The 27,604-nt window shown below is 40.3% G+C and overlaps 1 protein-coding gene across 3 annotated transcripts in view; it reads right to left on the reverse strand.

The window, feature by feature from the left end:
• ZNF423 (zinc finger protein 423) overlaps positions 1-27,604 on the reverse strand; it is a 368,232-nt gene that overhangs the window by 11,411 nt on the left and 329,217 nt on the right. For all 3 annotated transcript variants that reach the window (XM_077458278.1, XM_077458270.1, XM_077458286.1), the window contains exon 7: positions 26,911-27,026. In XM_077458278.1, the coding sequence (XP_077314404.1) occupies positions 26,911-27,026 (116 nt within the window). The remainder of the gene's footprint in view (positions 1-26,910; positions 27,027-27,604) is intronic.

The raw sequence follows: 27,604 nt of genomic DNA on the forward strand, positions 1-27,604 counted from the left end.
AGTCCGACTTTGAAAATGCTCCCTGCACTACTTTGGTCCGACTTTGATCCAACGCTGTTTTTTTTCAGAGTGGGGGTTCCCCTGAAAATCCATACCAGACCGAAGGGCCTGGTATGCTCTTGGAGGGGGAACCCATGGCTTTTTTTTTTTTTTTTACATTGTGCATGGAGTTCCCCTAAAGATTCATACCAGACACACTGCCTGGTATTGTCAGGGATCAAAGTCTGATCCCGATTCATTTAAATATGACACATGTCAGACTTCAAGTCCAAGGGCAAAGTCTGATCCAAAGTGGTACTACTGTTGTGTCGTACCAGTGTGAACCCGGCCTAAAAGCAAAGAATATCTGTACATAGTGCTTAATTTTGTATCCAATTATTCATTTTAAATTTGAAGCCCTTCCCATTGTATTGCTTCTAGTTCACCTCACAGAGAATTATGAAACATATCTCCCAGGTGCCCCTGTAAAACAACATTTCCCAGCACACCAATTAGCATACCTATTATGTCTGAAAAACTACATGTTCCTGTGTCACATGTGTGTCATATATGTTTGTGCATATCTACTTCACCTACTGCCAGGCCTCAAGTCAAAGTATATACCTTAGTAGTACTGCAAGCATATCTTCATTATACAGTATGTGCAAGTCCCAGCATTCCTAATCCCTGCGCAATACTCCATGAGCCAACGCTTGCAGAAATCACAGTAAAGTACTTAAGAAATTTTACACTGGTCAGCCATAACTTTATGACCACCCACCTAATATTGAGTAGGTCCCACTTTTGCTAAATAAAAACACAACCCTGGCCCATTGAGGCAGGAACACCACTAGAGGTATGCTGTGTTATCTGGCACCAAGCCCACAGCAGCAGATCCTTTAAGTCCTGTGAGTTGCAAGGTGGGGCCTCCATGCACAGATGCTCGAATGGACCGAGATCTTGAAAATTTGGAGGCCAAGTCAACACCTCAAACTTGTTCTCGTGTTCCTTCAAAAATTCTTGAACCATTTTTGTAGTGTGGCAGGGAGCACTATCCTGTTGAAAGAGGCCACTGCCATCAGGGAATACCATTTCCATGAAAGGGTGTACTTGGTCAGCAACAATGTTTAGGTAGGTGGTACATGTCAAATTAACACCCACATGAATGGCAGGACCCAAGATTTCCCAGCAGAACATTGCCCAAAGCATCACACTGCCTCTGCCTCTGCCAGCTTGTCTCCTTCACATACAGTATCCTGGTGCCATCTCCTCCCAAAGTAAGTGATGTACACACCCCCAGCCATCCAAATGATTTAAAGGAAAATGTGATTCATCAGACCAGGCTACCGTCTTCCATTATTTTGCGGTCCAGTTATGATGCTCACATGCCCATTGTAGGCACTTTTGGCCATGGACACCGGTCAGCCCAGGCACCCTTACTGGTCTGCAGCTATGCAGCCCCATAAACAACAAACTGTGGTGCCCATTTTTTCTGATTTCAACACATCAAATTGCTTACATGCATCAACATGCTGCCTAGTTCATCAGAACATTAATACTTCATCCCCCCCCCCCCCCCCCCCAATGTTTTTCATTCTACTTTTTTTCTTTGTTTTTATAAAGAACAAAAATAAAACAGTATATGACCAGTATTAAAACTATGTGAAATTATTTGTTTTACCCTATGGCAGTGATGGCAAACCTTGGCGCCCCAGATGTTTTGGAACTACATTTCCCATGATGCTCCACTACACTGCAGAGTGCCAGAGCATCATGGGAAATGTAGTTCCAAAACATCTGGGGTGCCAAGGTTCGCCATCACTGCCCTATGGTAACCAAATCAGAAATCCCAAATTATTTCTGCATGGCTCCTGTACATCAACACTTTCAAACAAGGTGGCACCTTTATATGAAAGGGCGCAGTCTCTTCCATTCAGCATTTCAATGCATTCGACAGACTAAGTTAAACACAAAACCTGTGGCACTGCTAGTAAGTTAGATCATGGAACACATTCCTTTACATTCAGCTGGAAAAATGGGTAAACAGGCATCAACTGTCACTAAATAATCCCTACTGTGTTCAAAAATGCATTAAATGTAAAGTGAAATGGCCTGTCAGAATGATTATGCGTCTCTGACCTCATTCGCTTTACCACATCTCTGCTTTCTGAGAATGGCTCCTCTCAGCTGGTGACCAAGTAACGCTCCTGTGCTGAGCAATGGTAGACCTTAAGAGCTTCCCTATGCCTTACTTCACATATTGACAGTACATTATATAATATATATAGTATACAAAGGACAAAGCATACCTTTTGTAAAAAATAATGAGGAATGTTGTTTGTTTTTTGTTTTATAGATTCGGCTAATACCGATCATGTAGTGGAATACAGTTTACCCCTGCCCTCCTCGACCACAAACATAAGAAGCAACTTGAGAAATGTATAAAAGACAATCTATAAAAATAATAAGTTACTATTACAATTAGATGGTATAAATTGATTTATTCCATGACCAAGTCACGCTGAAGGAAATTTAGATGATTTCCCCTAGACCCACCAAACTTTGATCAGTGTGTGGCTTCCCTTGCTCAACAGAATTTGAATATTTGATCGACTTCTGTCAAAAGCACAATATTCTGAGAATAGCGGCTGCAGCCAAAGAGCTGTAGCCACCGATCAGTCTATTATGGCAGGGTTGGCTTCAGATGGGAGGCGGTTGGCTTCAGGCTGCGCTGCTATCATCCAATGAAAAGCCCACAAGAGCTGGGGGAAAGCAAAGCGGGATCGCGCCCATGGAGATTCGGGGCTCAGGTAAGTAAAACGGGGTCTCGGGGGGCCGGAGAGTGCAAGGTGGAAAAAACACAAAGCTTTACAAACCCTTTAACTTGACAGCTAGAATCCAACATTTAAAAATGTCTGTTGAGCTGCGTTTAAATGCCGCATTTAGCTGCGTTTGGAGTGCTTTTTTAAAAAAAATTAAAAACATCTGTAAACTAAACACTGTTACCATGTTTACAAGCTGTTGTTACACGCATTTGGCGTTTTAAATGCCTCTGAACATCGGTCCTGAACAAATTTATTGCCATTCCAAAAAATGCTTCTAAACTGCCTACAAACTATAAATGACCCCGTGTACATGTACTGATAAGATAACCTAGAGGAGAGTTCAGAGGCAACTGCTCCTAAACGTCCATTTACCAGCAGCAGTGTACATGAGGCCCAAGTCTCGTGGCTTTCTCCTGCTCCATTCTTCTGTTATCAGCCCGATATCTTCTGACAAGTCCTCTGACAACTGTGATAAAACCAGTCTGAAATTTGTGTCGGGAAGGTAGATTAGCAGAGTGCTGAACTATTCACAGAACAGCTCTGAAAGTCTTTGCCTATGCGGGGGGGGGGGGGGTTGCCTTTCCTCCAATCAGTTGTCTTGCTGTCTTGGCTGTATGCCCAGACTTCACTCCCAACTGAAGACCGCAGATATACATGTAAAATTTATGTAGGGAGATTTGTTTCACCTCTGTGTATCATCTGAGGCTGTTCACTTGACTGGGTATATGTGAGGGTTTACATCCATTTTAATGCATTCTGTGTATTAAGATAAAAAGCCTTCTGTGTGCAACAACCCCCTCAAACCCACTAATACTTACTGGAGCCCCAACTCTGTCCGACGATGTCTATAACTGTCTCTGCCATCTAAGACTCTCCCTCCTTATTGGCTGAGACACAGCAACTGTGCCATTGGTCAAAGCCAGTCAGCCAATCAGGAGAGAGAGGGGGCGGGGCCAGGCCACAGCTTTGTATCTGAACGGACACAGGGAGCTGTGACTCAGCTTGGGTGCCCCCATAGCAAGCAGTTTGCTGTGGGGGCACTCACTAGGAGGTAGAGACCAGGAGCACAGAAAAGGAGGATCCAGGCTGCTCTGTGCAAATCCACTGCAACAGAGTAGGTAAGAATAACATGTTTGTTATTTTTATTGAAAAAAAAAGAAGAGACTTTACAATCACTTTAAGGCAGCCCCATTTGTTTAAATGAACTGCCAATGCACCATAATGATCTGAAAAATGCACCTGCAGCGTTATGGAGGTGTGGTGGGTTGCCATCCAAAGTAAATGTCACTAAAATACACCATGTGCTTGGTGTGCTACAACACTTTGTGTTACCACACTTAACCACAACATACAGTTGAACAAAGCCTAAAGAAAATATGGTAATATATGGTCAGCCTAAATAGAATCTAATGTTCAGTATATTGTTTAGTTGCTATTATTTGTCTCAAAAGCTGCATGGTCGTTCTCACTCAGTAAAACACTTTTTCAGCAGCCACAAGATAAAAATGAGACCACAAGCATAATTTAACACTTTTCCCTGTCCCAATTTTGTTTAATGACATATAAAATCTTTAACAGGCCGCCTAACAGCGATAGCCTTTCTGGTCAATGCATTCAATAGGAATGTAAATGTACCTACTGAATATTTCATGACAAATAGCGGTAATAAGTCTTAGCATTATGCTAATGCAACAACGGTATTTCGTTACCTTTTAAGCAGATGCAACAAAACTGCAGTTAAATATGAATTAATAAAGTACAGCGACACACAGCATGTCAGAGGGCATTAGTGAAAACATGGACACCAAAAAAAAAAAAAAAAGTTAACCAGCATAGTAACTTTATAAGAAAAAATAGGTAACAATAAGACAGCCCTTTGCAACTTCTGCACCTACACCCACCCTCTTCTTCAGCTTCCCAGGAATGTCAAGTTCCAGAACCAAACAGTATGAGATGGTATAACATGTTAAAGCAAAACTAATCCCACTGATTTAATGGTTTCAAAAAACAGTTACATTTAACACATGCCTTGAATAATAACAGTTAGGCCTCATTCATACTATGTGCAAAGATGAGTTTTTCTGCAGGTACACAAAGAAAACAATTGTTCTCTATGTGGCCTGTTCACACCATAACACTCGTACCACATGCATATTTTGTATAAAATTCACAGAAACGCACATAAAAACTCATCTGCAAGTGGAATCTGCCTGTTTTTTCCATCAGTTTTTCTGCCTGTATAGTGTGAACGAGGCCTAAGCCCTTGTACACACGGTAGGACATTCTGTCGGAAAGTGTCTGATCTGACTGCATTGTCGGATAATCCGACCGTGTGTGGGCTTCATCTGACTTTTTCTGCCGGAATGTCCGACCAACAAAGTTTGAGAGCTGGATATAACATTTTCCGACAACATGATCAGATTGGACTTTGTCCGATTGTTTGTAGAGAATTACGATTGGACAAAGTGCCACGCATGCTCAGATCAAATTCCTAGACCAAAGCTATTGGCTACTAGCCTGAACGTAGTCCCGTCATAACGAAATAATGTCATCACGCTACGAACGATCGGATTTTCCGACAACTTTGTCCGACCGTGTGTATGCAACACCAGTTTCGGAAAAAATCTGACGGATTTTGTTGTTGGAATGTCCGACCATGTGTACGGGGGCTTACAGTAGAGTGCTTAAGGTAGTGGTCAATCTAACTGTCAAACCATGATATGGTTGGTGTCAGAGCTGATGAAATGTGCAGCACGATGGCAGCCGCAGATCACACAGAGGCTAAGATGGAAGCTTCCTTGGCTCTAAGGGATCGGAGGGTTTAGTTCTGCTTTAAGCTGTAAAAAATCCCCCCCAAAAATTCTGCCAGTTTAATGCTATAAAAACAATGGTAAAGCCATAAGTCTTTCTTATATTCCTTTTTATTGGTAAGATAAATACAGCATTGTAATAACAATAACTGTGAAATGGTTGAATCAAAAGGTTTACTGCATATGGTCAAAGAAAAAAAAATCTAGCTGTATATGGAAAGTCGATTGTATACTTTGAATAGAAATTCTGTTAGCAAAACTACCAGACTGTGGGGGCAACTGGTGCATAAATAATCTAGTCTAGCTTTTGCCAGTAGTATTTATTAAAGGAAGAAACGAGGAAAGAGACATATTGGAGTTGTCGTTACTGACTTTTGTTTTATATTGCAAGCTCCACAGCTGCAACTGTCACCCTTGATGCCTCACTTATAATAAATCAATTGGAACAAGCATGTAGCCAGTGAAGAGTCACCACCACTGGTTTTGCACATTTGTTCTCAGTCACGGCTAAAAATAATGAAGCCAAATTGAGAATAGTTTACACCTTCAATATCAAAATTACATTTGTGTGGCTTCTATCCTAACAGTTTAAGTTCCTTCTTAAATCATGCATATACGTTTTTTTCAGGCAATGCGAACATTCAAATTGCATTCACGAACCAAAGAATACTTTAATCTCATTAGATGTTAAGCAGACGTCGTGTTAGTTTGGAAAAAAACAAAACACATGTCCATTGAGCTGAACCATTAAAAGAAATCGATTATTTTGGGTTGTCCCCAGAAAAGTAATAGAGGGAAAATCTTCCAATGGGGACATTAGTTCTGGTGATCTGGGGTTCCACAAGAGATTCCCTAAATTTGCAGGTATTTCCTCTCACTTCCTGTTTGCTTATGGGATGGGAAGTAAAGGGAAATCTCTGCAATGGGACACAGATGGCGAAAAAAATCTGAAAAGGGTTATAACCCTCCCTTGCTCAATCCAAAATGAAAAAAAAGTTGTGTCTATAGTTCTACTTTGCACCCATAAAATTAGCCCAATTATTTACTATCTGGAGAACATCTATCAAGTGCAGCACTGCAATTTGTAGCAGCACACAAGTCATTTGCTGTCTTTTTAGTGTTATAAAATGATGATTAATAAAGTTCAGAACTCCTGCTGGGGCTCTGCATTAATTTTTCTTAAGTGGAATTTGGTCCCGATTCCATTGCTCCCAGCCAGAACTTCTAATTTTGCCACACATTCTGGAACTAGCAACCTTAGTAGGGTTGGCAAATCAAAGTTGGCAGAATCACCAAAGTATAGGAATCACTTAGCATAATGGGCGTCACTTTCTCGCTAGTTAGCTAGGGAGTTGCAATGAAGTGATATCTTATAGGTTTGGTCAATGAACAAGCTTCATAATCGCCCATCCAAAATCAGTTAAAGACCTCTCTTGTAATGGTCAGAGAGGGGGGTGCAGTTTTTCCCTAAATGTAGTCACCAAATGTAGCCCCTTTTTTCCATTATAGAAATGTGGTATGTTTGCATGAAGTTGAGTGCTACAAATTCCCAGTTATGCTCACCTTCCACATTCATTACTAGAGGGTCTTGAATTTGGGGATTTTCATTAATTTCACTTAACACAGCAGAAGAAATAAAGCTTAAGAGTGATGAATATCACAGATAAAAATTCAAGCCAGGAGATAGATACGCTTTAGCGAAGATAAGCACAGCAACAATGCTTTAACATGTTGAAGTTTACCAGTCCATAGATGGGCTTTTTTTCTGGCTTTTTTACTTTAGTTTTCCCCTATTATTTCATGCCTGTTGCACAATTTCTCTTGTCCTAGGGTGACAACGCTTCACTGTATTGTATCTATGGAGGTGCAGTGATGTCACCCAGGACTCAAGTGTTTTAGGACTAAAAAGTACCTTCATTTACATCAGATAGATGGATGTTTTTTGCAGTTCTAACACTTCCTGATAACATTTTTTAGAGAACACTGTAGAGTGCAGAGGAAACCACTGGATTAATGGCTGGATCAACAGATATGTTTTACATTTATCACACAGCTATAACAAAACACGTTATATTTGATATGCGACTGCATTTGGATTTTATTGACCAATAAAGATACCATTTCTCTGACGTGCGGCCATCCAGGAACTTCTTTTTATTTAACCACTTCCCGACCAGCGCACGACGATGTACGTCGACAGAATGGCACGGGCAGGCATATTGGCGTACATGTACGTCCAATATTCGTTGCCGCCGTGCCATCGGGAGCGCGCCGCCGGCGGCGCGCTCCCGCGCTGGTCGGGACCCCCGTGAGTCCGGTCGCGGGACCCGCGGACTCGATCGCCGCGGGCATCCCCGCGATCGTCTCACGGAGCGGCCGAATGGAGGAAATGCTGTATAAACAACATTTTTCCATTCTGCTTAGCAACTAGTGACGCTGATCTCTGCTCCATGTGATTGGAGCAGAGATCAGTGTACACTAAATGAAAGCCCAACCCCCCCACAGTTAGTTAGTTAGTTTCACTAACAGTGTCATTTACACAGGAATCACTGCATTTATATAGCAGTGATTACTGTATAAATGACAATGGTCCCAAAAATGTGTCAAAAATGTCCGATGGGTCCCCCACAATGTCGCAGTCACAATAAAAATCGCAGATCGCCGCCATTACTAGTAAAAAAAAAATAATAAAAAATTATTAATAAAAATGCTATAAAACTATCCCTATTTTGTAAACGCTATAACTTTTGCGCAAACCAATCAATCGCTTATTGCGATTTATTTTACCAAAAATATGTAGAAGAATACGTATCGGCCTAAATTGAGGGAAAAAAATGTTTTTTTATATATTTTTGGGGGATATTTATTATTACAAAAAGTAAAAAATAATGCGTTTTTTTCTAAATTATCGCTCTATTTTTGTTTATAGCGCAAAAAATAAAAACCGCAGGGGTGATCAAATACCACCAAAAGAAAGCTCTATTTGTGGGAAAAAAAGGACGTTAATTTTGTTTGGGAGCCACGTCGCACGACCGCGCAATTGTCAGTTAAAGCGACGCAGTGCCGAATCTCAAAAAGTGGTCTGGTCTTTGACCAGCAAATTGGTCCGGTCTGAAAGTGGTTAAAGCAGGATTCCGCTGACCTATCATTTATTTTTTTTGGTGTCATTGATATCTGATTATACTATTAGTCTAGCACTCACTTTTTTTTTTCCCTGGCTTGCCGATTTGGTCCGCGAGTTTAACTTTTAAAAATTCCTCCCGGCCGTTTCCATTTTGCTTGTGGGCATTTGAAACTGTTCCCATCATTCCCCGCTCGATCCCACGCATGCTCAGTGATAGAATGTGAGAAAGCTCCCAGGGGACTTTGCGGAGCCGGGGAAAGGTGATAACCACACCTACTCCCACGGGAAGAGAGCCCGAAAGTTACTTTTAGAATCGCAATTAAAAGGTAATTACGGCGATCTGATTTTTTTTTTAAGGGTCAAGTGTACATCTATGGCAGAAAGATTGGCTTAGGATGTTGAAAATGTGAGTACAACACCGCTTTAAAACATGTTTAATGGTATAATTAAAATAAGACCTAATCCCTTATAATACATTTTTTTTCTTTTTGGTCCCTGCCCCCCCCCCAACAAAAATGTAATTAAAAATTTGAATAAGTACCTTTGGGTATTTTCTGTGTTGCAAGGCAGCACTTCCTGCTTTTTGGCCTAGACCAGGTCCTGCTGCCTCCTGGGATTGCCAAGTCACAGCTATCCCAGGCAGTGTACTGTACATCTGCGCCTGCACAACGTTTGTGCAGACCTGCCAGAGACCGGCGGCGCATCTGCGCACATGCCAGAAATTTCAAGATGATGGCATGGAAGAGGGAGGGGGAAGGAATAAAGATGGTGGTGAAGTTCCACTTTAACAGGCCAATAGAAAGCAAATAATACCTGCTAATTTTTTTGAAGATTTAATAATTGTTAGGGTTTCCATTTGTATTCAGCAGCCTTTCATAATTGTAATTATGCTGTGTACATCATGACCAGGTCTGGATCTGGCAACTATGGCTAGTTTCAAAAGAGCTGTTGCAACTTAGAGTATGTTTAATCAACTTGGTGCTTTTGTGTTTTGCTCAACTTTACGCAACACGTTAATTGCAGCTTGTAATCTTGCACTTTTTGATGATGTGCAAATATATGGGCTGGTGTAACCCAAATTGGACATGGATGCTGACATTTTAAAGTACTCTCCAAACTGCTGTAAACAAGCAGAGGTTGATATGCAATAGTTGATCAGGACTGGATTTAGAATGCTCCTCTCTTGCCTGAAGAGGCATCATAGAATAACTCACAGGGCTGACAGGTTGTTTACTTTGTAAGGATACATAGCAAATACTACATTTTAACAAGCAAAACGTATATTAATTTTTTTTTAACCTGCAAAGAGATGCCAGTGGCAACATCTTACGTTGCCTTGGGAAGTTTTTCTTACTGCTGTGTTTTGAATATAACAGTCTCAAGAGAGAGTTGACACAAAGATAACTGGAGACTATCACTAAACACTGTATGACTGACAATGTACACGACCAACAAAGGCACAGTATGCTGTACTCTGGGGATTGAGTTCTGGGAATCATAGAAGTTTCTTTTTTTTTTTTGACTGATGCAGCTCATAACACATTTAAATTCTACCACTGCATGCTAAATCTTCCTGAAATAATTGTTCTCAGCTAAAAGTTACTGCACTTTAAAATTTCCAACACTCACCAACAAAATATGTCTGACAAACTTACTAAGAAATTTTAAACAGTTATATACAAAAAAAAACTTGCACAAACTTTGCTTTTTACTGACTGAGGACTTGTGGTTTGTGATGGGGTGACTATTCAGTGACTAAATTAAATTATCTTAAAGCGTAACCTTTCTGAAAATGCCTACAGAACATGTTACCTGCAAAGAAGAAAGTGAACACTTATCACTCTGCTGAAGTGAAATTAGCAGCTAATGCCTTTTACATAAACCCACACTTCAGGAACTGTCCGATTCCGGATTCCTTCACCATGCACTCTGGACCCCATCGATGGCCCCTTTGCCATTACCGTTTCCTGTAGTACCAGGGAACCAGTAGAGCAACACTCAGAGGTGTTGGCTTCTAAAGATAATCTTGCCTTGTTTTCTTCAATAGAAAGCCATTTTGAATCATGAGCACCAAGAAATGAAAGTATCCACCTACTTCTTTTCAGGTAATAGGTGTTTTAAATGCACTTTCAGAAAGGTGACAGGATCACCTTAAAAAATGCCTACAAAACCAGAATAACATGGAATTTACTAAATTTAGAAAGGTTACACTTATTTTGTAAAAATAATTTCAGGGTATTTGCTGTCTCCATCTTGTTTTATCTTAATAGACTTTCTTGCACTTGTAAAGCCAACAGGAAGAAAACATTATGAAGTGTACTGTATTTATGGAAGATACAATTATTTTGTACAAATGTAATAAAAGTGTGTAGTCAAAAGGTCTGCAATACGATTTATGTAAAGGATACATAAAAATCTGGCATTTCTACTGCTGTAAAGAAAACCTAAGACAAAATTAGGAGAATAAAATATTTGACCGTTTTGCCCAACACACCAATGCCCCCAAACATATGGGGTCAATTTACTAAAACTGGAGAGTGAAAAATCTGGTGCAGCTTTGCATAGAAACCAATTCGCATCCAGGCTTTTTTTTCAGCTTGACTGAACAAGCTGAAGTTAGAAGCTGATTGGCTACCATACACAGCTGCACCAGATTTTGTACTCTTTAGTTTTAGTAAATCAACCACATTAAGTCAGCATAATTCTAAGCAACTTGGCTCCACTGCACATATATTCTGGTCCTGTTTAAGATCTGCACCAACAAGATGACCAAAATCCAACCTTTCCAGACTTTGCTAGGTCAACCAGTTCTACAGTTCCTAGTCTTTCTATGGTGGATGCTGTTTGCAAGAACAGCAGCACACTGCTGGTTGGGTATCCTGCAGTGCTGAACAATAGAGCGGGACTAAAGATGCCTGCAACATATTTTTGGCCACAGGTTCTTAAGGCTTCAACAGATCCATCTATAAAAAAAGATTTTTTAGAAAAACTGAACTTGCCTGTCGTAAGGAAATGCATTAATATAATTGTGAACCTTGCACTTGAACCATATTGCCCATTACATTTGCTGTATCTTTAAATAACTCACTGTCATGCTTTATGTTCCACTGTATTATACTTTATAGTGTACCCTGTGGGCATCTCAGGTCTTTCAGGACCTAGGCGAAATCCTGACATTGTCCTTAATAATGGAGCCGGGGCCCCACTTTTAACTCCTAAAAAGATGGCAGTTCTGAATTGTATATCTCTTGGATCACATTAAATGTAAAATATTAAGCAAATAATATGAACACAGCTGACATTTTCAGCAATCTCTTGGAATGACATTGCAAGCAGCTTGTTTAAAGCTAGTCATATGGTCAGCCAGCTAAACGGTATGAATGGAGGAAGCTGCACTGCTATATATTGTATTCAAGCAGCCACAGGACCCACAGCTGCTTGGATACCTGATTAGTTACCGTGTCTGACTGAATACAGTCACTGTTCAGCCAATAAAATTCCCACCTAGCTCCCTTAAATTTTCAATCCACTTTTGTCGAGCTGGGTGGTAACAACAGGGTCACCCACAGTCAATAAAATATATGGCATTTTCGGATAATGTAAACACAGCATCCAAACATTTCAATGAATTTAGATGTTTGCAGCGTCACAGTTTTGGACAAAATTAAGATGAATTTTTGTACAAGTGCTCCCATCTTTACTACCATAACCTGCCCTGGCCAGTACAAGATTTTCCCCGAATCCCCCAAATTCAGATATGCAATTATTTTGTAGTCCAAACTGGAGCTCCAAAATATACAGTACCTAACTTTTTGGGTCAATAAGGAATTTAGATTGCATGCAGGGACATAGGAGGTGGGCATTCCAAAAACCTGCCTTAGAGCTGCAGGTTAATTTTACTTAATAATCATGCCAGTTTAGAAGCTATTTCTGCATGTAAGAGCCCGCTTAGGGGAAAAACATGTGAAGCATATTGCATTTGTACTGACTTTACCAATTCAAGTGCATGACAAGTTTTCTTTAAGGAGTGTATGGCAAGTGGGATATGATTGATTGCTGAAATAAGTTTAAAGGGACTCTGTTACTAAAATAGATGTGGCCAATAAAGGTCCCTCTGAAAATGAGACATTTAAAATACCTCTCCAATGCCCACCCACTGATCTCCACCATTGTAAAAGAGAAAAGGCAGGCTGAGGTATCCTCAGAAACCAACACTTCAGGGTATATTAGATTTCTGTCCCCCCCATTGAGTTCAGTGGTTCAATCTGCCAGCCTTCTTTGTGACAAAGTCTTATAGAGATGAAGACATCAGCAGAGGAAACTATATAATGTAGCGGGGACCAGGAAATCAACGCTTTCAGGTGTCTTTCAGATTCTTTGGCCAGGTTTTTCTCCTTTTTACCACAGTGGGGGCCAGCAGAGACAGGCAATTGTAGAGGTGAATCTTCTATACTGTGGGATCTTTACTTTTAATATTTCCATCTTTAAGACGTCATTATTAGAATCCCTGCAAGTCCAAAGAACTCAAAGGGGGCATTCCACTAGTATTCTATTCATACATAAAATGTCAGTACTAACGAAACGCTTTAAGCTTAAGGTGTATGTATAGTCAAGAATGTTTTGTTTGTTTAGAGTAGTGGATGGTTACAATCTGTCAGTTTTTTTTTTCCACCGGGGACATTTATTCTTCCATTCCTGTCCTGGAGACACAACAGGAAGTTAGAGTAAAACTAAGAAAGTCAGAGGAATTTCCCTCATGGAGAGATGTCTTCATTGGAAGATTTCCCATTACCTTTTCTTCTGGGGATAGCTCTAAAATTTAGGATTTCCCTAACTTTTCTTCTCTGAGACAATGTTCACTGGTACAAATAGAGAGGGTGCATCTCCCCAGTGGGAACAGACACAGCAATACACACTCGACAGAGGATCTAACCTTTCCTCCTTTCCTTACTCCATCAAAAAAGAAAAAAAAGAAAGGGTTTTGCCCAGAGATACAGTATCTCACAGAAGTGAGTACACCCCCTCACAGTTTTGTAAATATTTTATATTTTCACAACACTGAAGAAATGACACTTTGCAACAATGTAAAGTAGTGAGTGTACAGCTTGTATAACAGTGTAAATTTGCTGTCCCCTCACAATAACTCAACACACAGCCATTAATGTCTAAACCGCTGGCAACAAAAGTGAGTACAACCCTAAGTGAAAATGTCCAAATTGTCAATATTTTGTGTGGGCATTATTTTCCAGCACTGCCTTAACCCTATTGGGCATGGAGTTCACCAGAGCTTCATAGGTTGCCACTGGAGTCCTCTTCCACTCCTCCATGATGACATCACAGAGCTGGTGGATGACCTTGCGCTCCTCCACCTTCCGTTTGAGGATGCCCCGCAGATGCTCAATACAGTTTAGGTCTGGAGACATGCTTGGCCAGTCCAGCACCTTTACCCTCAGCTTCTTTAGCAAGGCAGTGGTCATCTTGGAGGTGTGTTTTGGGTTCGTTTTGGAAAATGTCCAAACTGGACCCAATTTGGACATTTTCACTTAGGGGTGTACTCACTTTTGTTGCCAGCAGTTTAGACATTAATGGATGTGTGTTATTTTGAGGGGACAGCAAATTTACACTGTTATACAAGCTGTACACTCACTATTTTACATTGTAGCAAAGTATCATTTCTTTAGTGTTGTCACATGAAAAGAGACAATAACATTTTCAAAAATGTGAAGGGTGTGCCCACTTTTGTGAGATACTGTACACTTTAAGCCTATACAATAAAAGTTTATATTATATATCTATTACATACACACACACACACACACACACACACACACACACACACACGTGTGTATTTTATGTTTAAAATCTGCAGCTTCAGCAGTATATACCATATATTCTAAATTATGTAGATCTCCATAGAAAATTGTCGACTGCATTACCTTTTTATTTGAACAATAAAACTTACTACTACCTTTTAGAGCAAACAAGTTTCATTAAATGAATGGTATTTCAGCCTGTTTGTCAGGACAAAAAGTCAATACTATAAACAGTATGAATCAACACAAGACTGTTTTTGTGTATGTGCAACAACTGTAGCACAGACAGAATAATATGTTGAAGGCTACATCTCCTTTACTGCAGACAAGAACCTCACTAAGAACAATAAATAATTGATGTGACCAGGGATATGCGCTGATACTGCTACTGTTCAGCTTTCCAGAACACATCGGGGCAGGTATACAAAACATTGTTTCCTTCTGTTAATACATCCCCAACCTGAAAATGCAGTCCGTCATTTTACTCCAAATGGTTTCTATGCTAATCACGAGTTCCAGCTCTTTAAAAGTGCCAGTGAATATTAGAAGTTATGACATACGTAATTTTCCTTGATGAACTGTGTGCATTTCTTGTCCTTCAAAACAGCTGCTAAAACATTAATATATTTAACAATACAGACGTTTTATGGAACACACATTTTTATAATGTGTTTACACCTAAGATGTCTTTTTATAACGTAAGAAGAATAAAATAAAATAAATATTTTCTTAGTTGAATACCAATATGGCAGGATTTACATAGTCAGGTTGAAAAAGGACACAAGTCCATCTAGTTCAACCAATCATATTTGCTAATTTGCAAATTGACCAAATACTGTATACGTATCTGTAATGCCAACTATAGATATGAGAGTAGATGTCAGATCCAGGCTGACCACTGGTCAATTGCTATTAGAGAAGAGGAAGTAATCAATTAGTAAACCTGTTTTGATTATGCCTACCCCATCCTGATCAGCGGTTTCAGCTGCACCTTCCCTTTTCTTCTTTAATAGGCATAACATGGTTTATGATAGAAATAAGGATCTCTCCATTTTTGATCATTCTAGTATGTGTATATGTTAAAGTGGTTGTAAACCCTTATCTATACCTAGTGAATAGGTTGTACCTCTTTATCTGCAGCAATTTCTTGTCTACAGCTGTTCAAAGTGCAGAATTTATACAGTTTGTCTGAGCTTTCAGAAAGCAGGGGGTGGGCAGTTGAAATTAGAGCTCAGTAAAAACTGATTGGGGGGCACCCCCCCCCACCCTTTACAGCACACAGGAACAGAGCAAGGCTATCAGTCACAGGTTGTGTGCTGGAGCTCCCTCCCAGTCACCTTTTTACCTCGATGTCAGGAAAATTTGTCAGAAGGGACTCATGCAGATAGCAGTGGAATGAGGCAGCAGAGATATATGCCACTTAGTGCTCTGAATGGAGACAAGTACACACCATAGAGGGATGTGCTTTGTTCATATTTCATGTCTGAGGTTTACAACCAATTTAATGACTTCATTAGGGTGGGAAATATATGCTTAAAAGGGCTCAAGGATTGAAGAGCCTAAAAAAAAAAAAAAAAATATGTAAAAAAAGTATCATCTCTTTATCAAGCGATTGGCTGAAATATTCCAAATTACAGTGATTATATCTGTTTAAACTCTTATTGCATGATCACAAAGTGAAAAAAATATATACTAGCATTGTCTGTGGGCAAAAAAAATATGCAAAATTAAAAATGTACTGGCTTACTCCATGTTTCTCTCAGTACTGCGATCATATTAAACCACAATATAAACTGCATAATCACAGTTAAAAATTTGAATTTCCAGCTCACTGAAAGCTGATATTTGCACAGAATTGCTATGCGTAGCTCTTATGAAATTAGGAAACGTGTAATTAAGAATGCTAATTGGGTAAAACAGTTGGCCATTAAGACTATAATCAGGACATTGGTTTATGGTATTTACCAAGTTGAAAACAGAAGCAAAGACAGGATTTCACTGGCTTTGAACCAAAACTTTAATTTGTTATTAGGTTTCTGTAGAACAGCAAAATACTGTCAGAAGCAAATGCAACAAATCTTCGCTATTTCACTGGCAGAAAGAGGAAGAATACAACACGGGCATCAGACACTGGATAATCTGCATACACCAATATAAGATTGCAAAAAAAACAAACAAAAAAAAAAACACTGACTTAAACCAGCAGTGTTTGATATGATTTTCAGTGATATAACACATCTGGGTGGCATCTTCCAAAAATGTGGTATGGGAAAAGTTGTAGGACTAAACTCCAAGCAAAGCCTAAAATGTAGTGACTGTTCAGTAATAAATATGATGGAAAGCAGCTGTGGACCAGTATCATCATTATCAGCGCTGTGCCCATCTGCAGCTCTTCTCTCCCCTTTCCCTATATTCACAGGAGGCAGCAACGGTATCCATTGGCTCCTGCTGCTGTCAATCAAATCCTGTAAGGAAGGAGTGTGGGTGGAGCAGAGTCACACTGTCTATGAATGAACATAGCCCAGCTCAAAAGAGATCTCCCACAAGTGCCCCTACAGCAGCCGGCTTGCCATAGGGGCACTCACAGAAAAGGAGAAGGGAACAGCGCTGGTTGGGGACATTAGAACAGTGTGTAAGTAGTTGCACTGTGCAATACACTGCACACAGCAGGTAAGTATAATATTTATTGTTTTAAGCAAAAAAAAAATTAAAAAAATCAGCTTTTAGAGCAGGTTCATTACATTTCGAATTTGAGCCGCTGCGATCGCTCAAATTCGCAAGTCATTTTAATAACAATTTTCCATGAGTGCCGTTCACATCAACGCATTGCAAATCTAAGCGGCATAAAAAAAAAGGGTCCTGTCCAAGTTTGAGCCATGTGCGAAGGGAATTCAACTCCATAGACTGCAAAATTTGCAGTAGAATCGCAAGAACACGTGAATTCGCAATGCACATTCGCAAAACAATCAGAACAAAATCACGCTAAATTTGCACCGTAACAGTGTGAACCCTTGCAATCACTAAGCATTTGAGTGGAGAAGCAAGGCAGATCATTGATCAGAATTAGTGGAAGTTTTTCCATAAGGGCCAGTTCACATTCACACTTAAAGCCAGTTCACACTGAGGCAGCACAACTTGCAGCGCAACTGCCTCAGGCGACCCGGACACGACAGCAGCGGCGACTTGAAAAACAACTTCTGTATAGAAGTCAATACAAGTTGCCTCAAGTCACCCCCAAAGTAGTACAGGGACCTTTTTCGAAAGCAGAACGACTTGAGTCGCTCCTATTAGAATGGTTCCATTGTGCAGAACAGAACACGTTTTGTCAGGCGGCTAAGTCACCTAACAATTCGCCCCAGTGTGAATCGAGTCTAAATGGACAGCTGCCAGACAGTTAAATTATAGCAATTTAAAGTGATACTAAAGTCTTCTTTTTCCTATAAAAATCACAAATATGTTCTACTTACCTGCTTTGTTGCAGTGAATTTGCACAGAGCAACCCAGATCCCCCTCTTCTCTGGTCCCTCTTCTGTGCTCCTTGCCCCTCGCTCCTGTTCAAGCAGCTTTCTATGGGGGCACCCAAGCCGAGTCACAGCTCCCTGTGTCCATTCAGACACGGAGCCCCAAGCCGGCCCCGCCCCCCCCTTCCTCTGATTGGCCAGCTGACTTTGACAGTAGTGGCAGCCAATGACACCGTTGTGTCTCAGCCAATCAGGAGGGAGAATCTCAGACGGCTGAGAGACCTCAGGTAGGTATTAGGGGAGCTGTTACACACAGACGGCTTTTCATCTTTATGCATAGCATGCATTAAGATGAAAAAAAACTGTATGCCTTTACAACCCCTTTAACTGTCCGGCAGCTGTCTGTTCTAGTTGCAAAAGCCAGCAGTAGGGGGCGGTGGGAATCTACAATACTCTATTGTATATTCAGGTGAAAAAATATCATTAATTCTTAGGCCTTTATATGCTCTGCCCTGTATTCCTCTGTTTACCTCTTCTCCATTAACAAGGCGATTTATTTTGTACATTCATTTGCATATTGCTTAATTTTTGATTTGTTCTGCTTAGAAGATGGCAATTTGTAGTATGATCTTTTGTGGAACAACAATACTCTGTTTTTGAGATTGCTGTACCAACTATGAATTAAATTTTTTTATGATCTTTTCCAAAAAATACATTTAATAAAAAAAACTATTGTTAGACACCACTCAAAAAGGGTAAAAGTCCCACTGACTCCAGCCTGTCTACACCATTACAATCTCTTCTTCAACCTCTTGGTAATTAGTTTGAGAACTTGTGGCCTACCAAGGCTTATAGGCATAAGATTCACTCTTCATTGACATAGTATATTCAAAAAACACCAACTATCATACTACTTCAACTGCCATCCAGCCCAATGCTTACTGAAACGGATGAAGGCAGTCATTTAACCACTTCCCGCCTGGCCTATAGCAGAATTACGGCCGGAGCGGTGGTTTAGTTATCCTGACTGGACATCATATGACATCCAGCAAGATTAAACGGCGATCGTGCACCCACAGGGGCGTGCAGCATGGCGATCGGTGGTGTGGTGTGAGTCTGACACGTCCCATTTATGATCCCGGTAAAGAGCCTCCGACAGAGGCTCTTTACCACGTGATCAGCTGTGTCCGATCCCAGCTGATCACAGTGTAAAGAGGAAAAGCCATGCATCAGCTTTTCCTCTATCAAGTCTGACAGACGCGGGTAGAGGAGAGCCAATCAGTTGCTCCCCTAATGGGGGGGGGGGGGGGTCTGCGCTAAATTGATCAGCACAGCCCCCCCCCCAGGATGCTCACCCAGGACCACCAGGGATGCACAATGACCACCAGTTATGCCACCCAGGATGTCAATCAGTACCCAAAAACGATGCCACTAAGTGCCCATCAGTAATGCCTGCCAGTGCTTTCTCATCAGCGATGCCTATTAGTGCCATCTATCAGTGCCACCCATCAGTGCCACCTATTAGTTCCATCTATCAGTGCCCATCAGTGTCGCCTATGAGTGCCCATCAGTACCACCTATCAATGGCCATCAGTTCTGCATATCAATGCCACCCATCAGTTCTGCATATCAATGCCACCCATCAGTTTTGCATATCAATGCCACCCATCAGTTCTGCATATCAATGCCGCCCATCAGTTCTGCATATCAATGCCGCCCATCAGTTCTGCATATCAATGCCGCCCATCAGTGCTGCATATCAATGCCGCCCATCAGTGCTGCATATCGGTGCCGCCCATCAGTGCTGCATATCGGTGCCGCCCATCAGTGCTGCATATCGGTGCCGCCCATCAGTGCTGCATATCGGTGCCGCCCATCAGTGCTGCATATCGGTGCCGCCCAACAGTGCTGCATATCGGTGCCGCCCAACAGTGCTGCATATCGGTGCCGCCCAACAGTGCTGCATATCGGTGCCGCCCAACAGTGCTGCATATCGGTGCCGCCTCATCAGTGCCCATTAGTGAAGGAGAAAATGTACTTATTTTAAAAATTGTATAACGGAAACACATTTTTTAATTTTTTTCTAAATTTTAGGTTTTTTTTTTATTTGTTTAGCAAAAACTAAAAACCCCAGTGATGATCAAATACCACCAAAAGAAAGCTCTATTTGTGGGAACAAAATTATAAAAAAAATTTGGGTACAGTGTTGCATGACCGCGCAATTCTCATTTAAAAAGCGACAGCGCTGAAAGCTAAAAATTGGCTGGATCAAGATGGGGCTCAGGCAAATACAGTCTGAAGGTTTTTTTTTTTACCTTAATGCAGAGAATGTATTAAAAGGGGTTGTAAAGGCAGAAGGTTTTTTATCTTAATGCTGCATGAAGATAAAAAAACCTTCTGTACAGTGCTCACCTCCATCTCCAATACTTACCTGTGCTCCATCTCTATCCAGCAATGTGCACTAGTGCCTCTGCCGTCCGGGACACTCCCTCCTGAATGACTGACTGAGACACAGCAGTGGAAACATTGGTTCCCACTGCTGTCAAAGTCAGCTAGCCAATCAGGAGAGAGAGGAGGTGGGCCGAACCACGGCTCTGTGTCTGAATGCACACTCGGAGCTACTGCTCGGTTCGGGTGTCCCCATAGCAAGACGCTTGCTGTGGGGGAACTGAACAAAAGGGAGGGGCCAGGATCAGAGAAGAGGGACCCAAGAAGAGGAGGATCCAGACTGCTCTGTGCAAAACCATTTCACAGAGCAAGTAAGTATACCGTGTTTGTTATTTTCATACAAAAAAAAAGAGACTTTACAATGACTTTAAAGGTAAAAAAAACTTTGAGACCTTAGAACCACTTTAAGCGGTTTGCACTGTGGAATGCAGTTGAAATACCTACTGTTTGAAAGTACCCTATTCTGTTGTAAGGAGGTGGCGCTCCGAGCCTCATTTGGCTGTATTATTGGATAGCCATATGTAGATAGATAAGAACTAGGTTCATATTACTCATGCATGTGAGAACATGAATGTCTTGTGATAAAAAATAAGGCCTAATGTTGAAAGCTGCTTCTGGATGAGTGGATGCAGCAGAGTGCCTAATCTCCTATGAGAATAGCTAACACAGGGCTCACTTATATGGATTACCACCAAATAAGAGGAGAGGCACGTGAGGTGAACAGAAACACTTTTTGCTCTGTGACCAATCAATGCAGCTTATCTGTATTGGGCTGATGCACAAATGATTTACACTGACTTGATCTAATTCTTAAAACGGTACCTGCTGTACAGATGTCAACTGAAAAACAAAAGAGGCTTTAACAGACCCTAGGGAAGTATTAGCGAGGAAAGGAGGTGAATCCAGCAGACAACATTTAAAAAAAAAAACAGGATCAGGTATTTGTTTTAATGACGTGAAACCTATAATGTACACAATTCATTTATTTTATGCTAAAACGAGTGTGTGAGATGTTGATCCCAGACAGAGTGGAGCTGTACAGCGGCAATGTGGTCGGCTCTGATGCACAGACTTTCTAATGCCGAGGTCATTTATGTGAGCAGTCAGAGGGATTTGCAGTGTTTATATGCATCACTGGGCTTGTAGGAAGGATGCAAATGTTGCTGGATAAACAACATCATACCCTTCCTCTCTCAAAGTCTTCCATTACTACCAAGGCAACGGTAAAATATATTCATATTGTAAGAAATACAATGCCCAGGAGGAAAAAGATGTGTAATTAATATAAGAAGTAGCAATAGCTATATGAATATAGAGTATAATCCAAACCAGTCAACAGTATGTATGTATACAGTTCAGGGGGAGAACCGGATTGTTATTTGCATTGTCCTCCTGTCTCATATTTACATTAGAATGATGAAAGCATTCCTTGACTCCTACGCTAGGTTACTGCAAAGCCTTTTCTGGCATTTTTTGTTTACATGTAACAATCAGTATTTTTTGCTTGAAAATTACTTAGAACCCCCAAACATTACATATTTTTCTTTAAAGCAGGGGCCCTACAGAATAATTTGGTGGGTTTTGCAGTTTTTTTATGCCACACAGCAGTTTTTCAAATGCAATTTTTTGGGAAAAAATACACTTTTTTTTTTAGATATAATGCAAAAGAACACAATACATAAAATATAAAAGATGATGTCATGCCTAGTTAACAGACACCAAACATGTCACGCTTTAAAATAGCACACACCTGTGCAATATCGTCAAAGTTCATTTTTCTATTCATAGGCAATCACTTAAAAGCTGTTACAGGTTACCACTTTAGACTTACAGAGGAGGACTAATGCCATAGCTCCCAACCATTCCCGATTTCGAGGAACTGTCCCTGATTTGGAGCAATGTCCCTCATTCTTTCTCATTTATCCCTCATTTTGATCTGATCCATATAGATGTATATAAAATCATACCTCCCAACCTTTTGAAATGGGAATGAGGGACACCAACAGCAAAAGTATGCAGGCATAGGACACAGCCCTTTCCATGCCCCCCAACCGCTTAAGGACCACCTCCTGCACATATAAATTGGCAGAATGGCACGGCTGGGCACAATCACATACCTGTACATGACTAAGTGCCCAGCCATGGGGCACGAGGGCGCTGGCGCGCTCCCGACCCAGTCCTGAGCTGAAGAACGAGGAGAGGTCTGTGTAAACAAACCTCTCCCCGTGCTTCCTACTGTGGCTGTCACCGATCGTCTGTTCCCTGTTATAGGGAAAGACGATCAATGACGTCACATGCCAGGCCACGCCCCCTACAATAAAAAAAAAAACACAACGTCACACACAACCCCATACACTGCCCCCTAGTGGTTAACTCCTTCACTGCCAGTGTCATTTACACAAGAATCAGTGCATTTAAATAGCACCGATTGCTGTATAAATGACAATGGTCCCAAAAATGTGTCAAAAATGTCTGATGTGTCAGCCATAATGTCGCAGTCACAATAAAAATCACTGATCGCCGCCATTACTAGGAAAAACAAAACAAAAATGCAATAAAACTATCCTATTTTGTAAACACTAACTTTAGCGCAAACCAATCAATCGCATTTTTTTTTAACCAAAAATATGTAGAAGAATACGTATCGGCCTAAACTGAGGGAAAAAAATAAATTTATATATTTTTTGGGGATATTTATTATAGCAAAAAGTTAAAAATATTGCATTTTTTTTTTCAAAATGGTCGCTCTATTTTTGTTTATAGAGCAAAAAATAAAAACCGCAGAGGTGATCAAATACCACCAAAAGAAAGCTCTATTTGTGGAAAAAAAAGGACGCCAATTTTGTTTGGGAACCACGTCGCACGACCGCGCAATTGTCAGTTAAAATGACGCAGAGCTGAATCGCAAAAAGGGGCTTGGTCCTTTGGCTGCAAGTTGGTCCAGGGCTTAAGTGGTTGAAGGAAAATTGTACATAAAGAAAAAAAAAAAGCAAGATTTGTTAAACCCACAAGTGCTTTTTTTTACCAGTACTATTCCTTTATATTGGCTTTTGGAATTTACAAATCCTGCAATTCAGAAACCAGATGAAAGGTTTAGCACTGGAAAACACTGATAGATAAAAAGTGCATTTTATATACAACTATATAGATCAGACCAAAAAGAGGGACAAAATGAGGAGGAAAGCGGGACAGAGGGACATTACTCCAAATCAGGGACAGTTGGGAGCTTTGGTAAAATGCACTTATTTATCTATCAAAAAGTGTTTCCCCAGTGCTAAACCTGTCATCTGATTTCTAAACTGCTGCATTTGTAAATTCCAGAAGCCAATATAAAGGAATAGTAGTGGTATAAAAACGTGTTTAACCAATCTTTTTTTTTTTTATTCTCCTTTAAGGGGGCGTGACAAGGGGTGTGCCCTATGCCTGAATATTTTTGCTGATAGGTGCCCCTCGTTCTCATCTCAAAACTTTGGGAGGTATGTCTAATGCTAGAAATACAACTCCTGATCTGACGTTTGTGGCGATACCTCACATGTGTGGGACATCTGTTTGCATGCATGCAGGAGTGATGTGTGCATTTACCTTTGTTTGCAAGCATGGGGGGGGGGGAGCGCTTACATTTTATTTCATTATTGATTTATTTTATTTTTACACTGTTGCATTACTTTTTATCATACATTTTATCACTTTTATTGCTGTCCGAAAGAATGTAAACATCCTTGTGATAGCAATAGGCATGTGACAGGTATTCTTTAAGACCCCAAATCCCTCCTCTGTCCTTAAAAGCATTTGATCACATCAAGATTGGTGTTTTTGAATGCTTTTGATTTTTTTTTTTAAATGGCGCTGTTGCCATCTGGGTAAACCAGAAGCAAGTCAGGTCATCACTTCCAGGTTACCATAGCAGAGAGACGATCCCAGCTTTGCTTGGCTGTCATTCAAAAGATTTTACTTTATCATTTTATTTTGGAATGAATGAACTTTACCGAACGAAAACCACATACTGTTCATTTGAAGAAAAAAAAAAAAAATAGTCCATCCTACTCCTTCAAATTTTCTCATCCTGGTCGAAAACGAACTTGACCCACTAATGATTAGAAAATTGTACAAACTTTCTTAGAACATTCATTTTCTAAGAATATGTGTTAAAAATTCTACCCATCTATGGCCAGCTTTATCTTGGGAGAGAACACTTCAGGAGTTTTGGATGATACTAGGTAGGCTTTAAAGAAGCTTTAATTACCATCAAATCACGTTCAGGAGAAAGATATGATTGAACACTTCAGACCAATCATAGACTTTGATAGTGAATAACTAGTACCCAAAGCCAGAGACAAAGGGGAGGTATATAAGGGGAGGGAGAGAGAGGCCAGAAAGTGTTCTTCCGTAAGTATTGGTAAAATACAGAGGGGGTTATTTCTAGATTCTTTGTGCATCCGTTTTAGTAAATCTCCCCCAATATCTTGTTGGTTGACCAACATATTTGGTTTCTGCAAAAAATTGGCCAATGACAAGCAATATCTTCTGTAACATCAAGAGTATTCTTCCTTTTATCTATTTTCTCTCTGTTGTGTTGCGATATGTAGTTGTGCTACTTATCAGACATGTCCTTTATGTAATTTTTGTTTTTTCGGCAGCAGCTACAGTTAAAGTGAGACTGAGTAACCAATCCCATTGACATACTGCATGGACAATGCCATTTCATGCCCTCTCCCGCATGCAGTGATTCTTGTCATTAGGATCGTAAAGCAATCTCCTTTCACGCACCAGCCGTATCAGCATTATCTGGTGTGCTCTCTCCATTTTTCCTGTAGCCTGCTTATAGTAGATGTTGCTAGGGGATGAAGAATAATTGTTATGCATATAAATGCGCCCAAAATTAGCTAAATCACATGTCCACTAATTTGCAACACATTTCCATGGGAGATCCATGGGTCAATATGTTGCACCAAAAGTAGTACCTGCACCTTTTCAAATGTTGCACTGCATCATGTTGGATAGGTGTGAACCAGCACAATAGAAACAATGTATTTTCCATTGTCATGCATTGTAGAAAAACAGCAGAAGCATGATAAATGTGAACAAGGGCTTATTAATATGTGTACTGTGTGTGTATCATTCTTTGGTATTGAGCAATACTGCATTTCTAAGTTAATCATAATTAAGTTAGCATGCTAGTAAAATAGTTTCTTTTATAACTGTGTAATAATTTCTCATCAGTAATTAAACTATGCTTGTAGAATTTTGTGCACAATATAGCATTTTTAACCTACAGTTAGATAAGATAGATTTCTTTGGTCATTGCTGCAGTAATCAAAGCACTGTGCATACTGTTGGCACTATATAAATCCTGTTTAATATTAATATAATAATATTAATAATACTTAAAGCAGATCTAAACCCAAGATTTAAAATGCAACATATCACAGCTTGCTAATCACTAGGTGTGGTGATTTTTTTTAATTTCCTCCAACCTTGTGGATCCAGCCAGTAATCATTTTTTTTTCTTTTGACACCCATAATACTGTATATGAAAGAGCAGTATTGTCACAGGTAGTAATGGTTTCAGAACTACAAAAAGCACCTTCTTTTTTCCTCTTCTCCATAACATGTGTAATATTTTAAAGTCCACAGACTTAGCTGTGAATAACGCAAACCTTTGAAAGTCAGCAAAGGAAGTTACCAGCGCAGAGGATTTCTGGCAGAATTAACAGGTACTGAACTTATCAGATATAACAAAACACGTAAAAAAATAATTCAACAGACCAAAAGCGAGCAAATAGGAACTTCATTGTCAGGATTTACACATGCTTTACAATCTTTATCTGCATCTCCACACCTTAAAGTGGTTGTAAACCCTTACAACACACTTTGACCTACAGTTAAGCCTAGATTAAGGCTTACCTGTAGGTCCAAGAAATATCTCCTAAACCTACACGGTTTAGGAGATATTTGCCAAAAGACAGGCACCGCTGTCTACGGCGCATGCGCCATGGACAGCGACGTGCAGGCGCACTGAGCACTCCGCGGTCAACGGCGATATGCCGCGAGTGACGGCTCCCGTGCGCATGCGCGGGAGTGACGGCTTCGCTGAATGACAGCGGCGGAGCAGCAAGACCCACCGAGATGGCTCCTGTGTCAGGTAAGTAACACATAATGGACTACTATGCGATGCATAGTAGTCCATTATGCTTTGCCTTTGCAGGGAATGAAAGAGGAAGTAAACTCATCAGGGTTTACTTCCTCTTTAATTTTGTTTGTGGCAAAAATCTCCTGCATTCACACATACTAAATGTGACAGTAGGAATACTTAATACAAAGCAACAGATTAATTTCCTTTACATAATCCATTTATTTCCAGCATACGTTTTATATTTAAATACTAGGTATAGATAGGCTCATAATAAGTCTCAAAAAAGTTCACAATATAAATATTCAAAAAGGGTTTACCTGAAGCTCTGTCTGAAAGAAGAACTTCTGCGGGCATTGGGAACAATCGTAGATTTTATCCTCTTGCCCATGAACTGCAAATATATGCTGTTGTAGCTTATTTGCCTGTACAAAAACTAAAACAAAGAATAAGGATTAGAATCAAATCAAGGTCATCAGTATAAACAAGTAACACTTAGTCACAATTATTAAAAATAAAGTCCCATTACAAAGAAAATGTCCAATTGATGCTCAAAGCATTGATTTTCTCCATGACAATCCAAGTTTTCTGTATCCGATAAAGAAAGTTAAATGCATTGAGGTTGATCTACTAAAGCATTTGAGAATGTTTGGAAAATGAATTGTGTGATAGTCCAAGAAAGGTACTTAACCTTTGGGCATTGCAAAACAGCAATCCTCCCTGATGCTAAATTGGTTTTGTACTCACCATTGTTAGAGTGCAACTCCCCTTTTATAACAAACTCAATACCGCTATGCAGAGCAGTTTATGTAGCTACCATTACTTGATTTGTTTTGTTAACAGAGAAGGGATTTTTTTTTCCAGTATTATACTTACCTAGGTGGATGCTTCTACACTGAGAACCGAGCGATCAAACACCACCAATTGCTCGGTTCTCACAGCTCCCCGAGCAGAGCTTTACAGCTTCAGGAACCACTGGCGAGCTGCTGAAAGCCTGAGAAAGCCGCTCCTCGC

This window comes from Lithobates pipiens, unplaced genomic scaffold (assembly GCF_037356315.1).
Source record: "Lithobates pipiens isolate NorthernLeopardFrog02 unplaced genomic scaffold, aLitPip1_a1.2 Scaffold_10, whole genome shotgun sequence".
NCBI classification, from domain to species: Eukaryota; Metazoa; Chordata; class Amphibia; order Anura; family Ranidae; genus Lithobates; species Lithobates pipiens.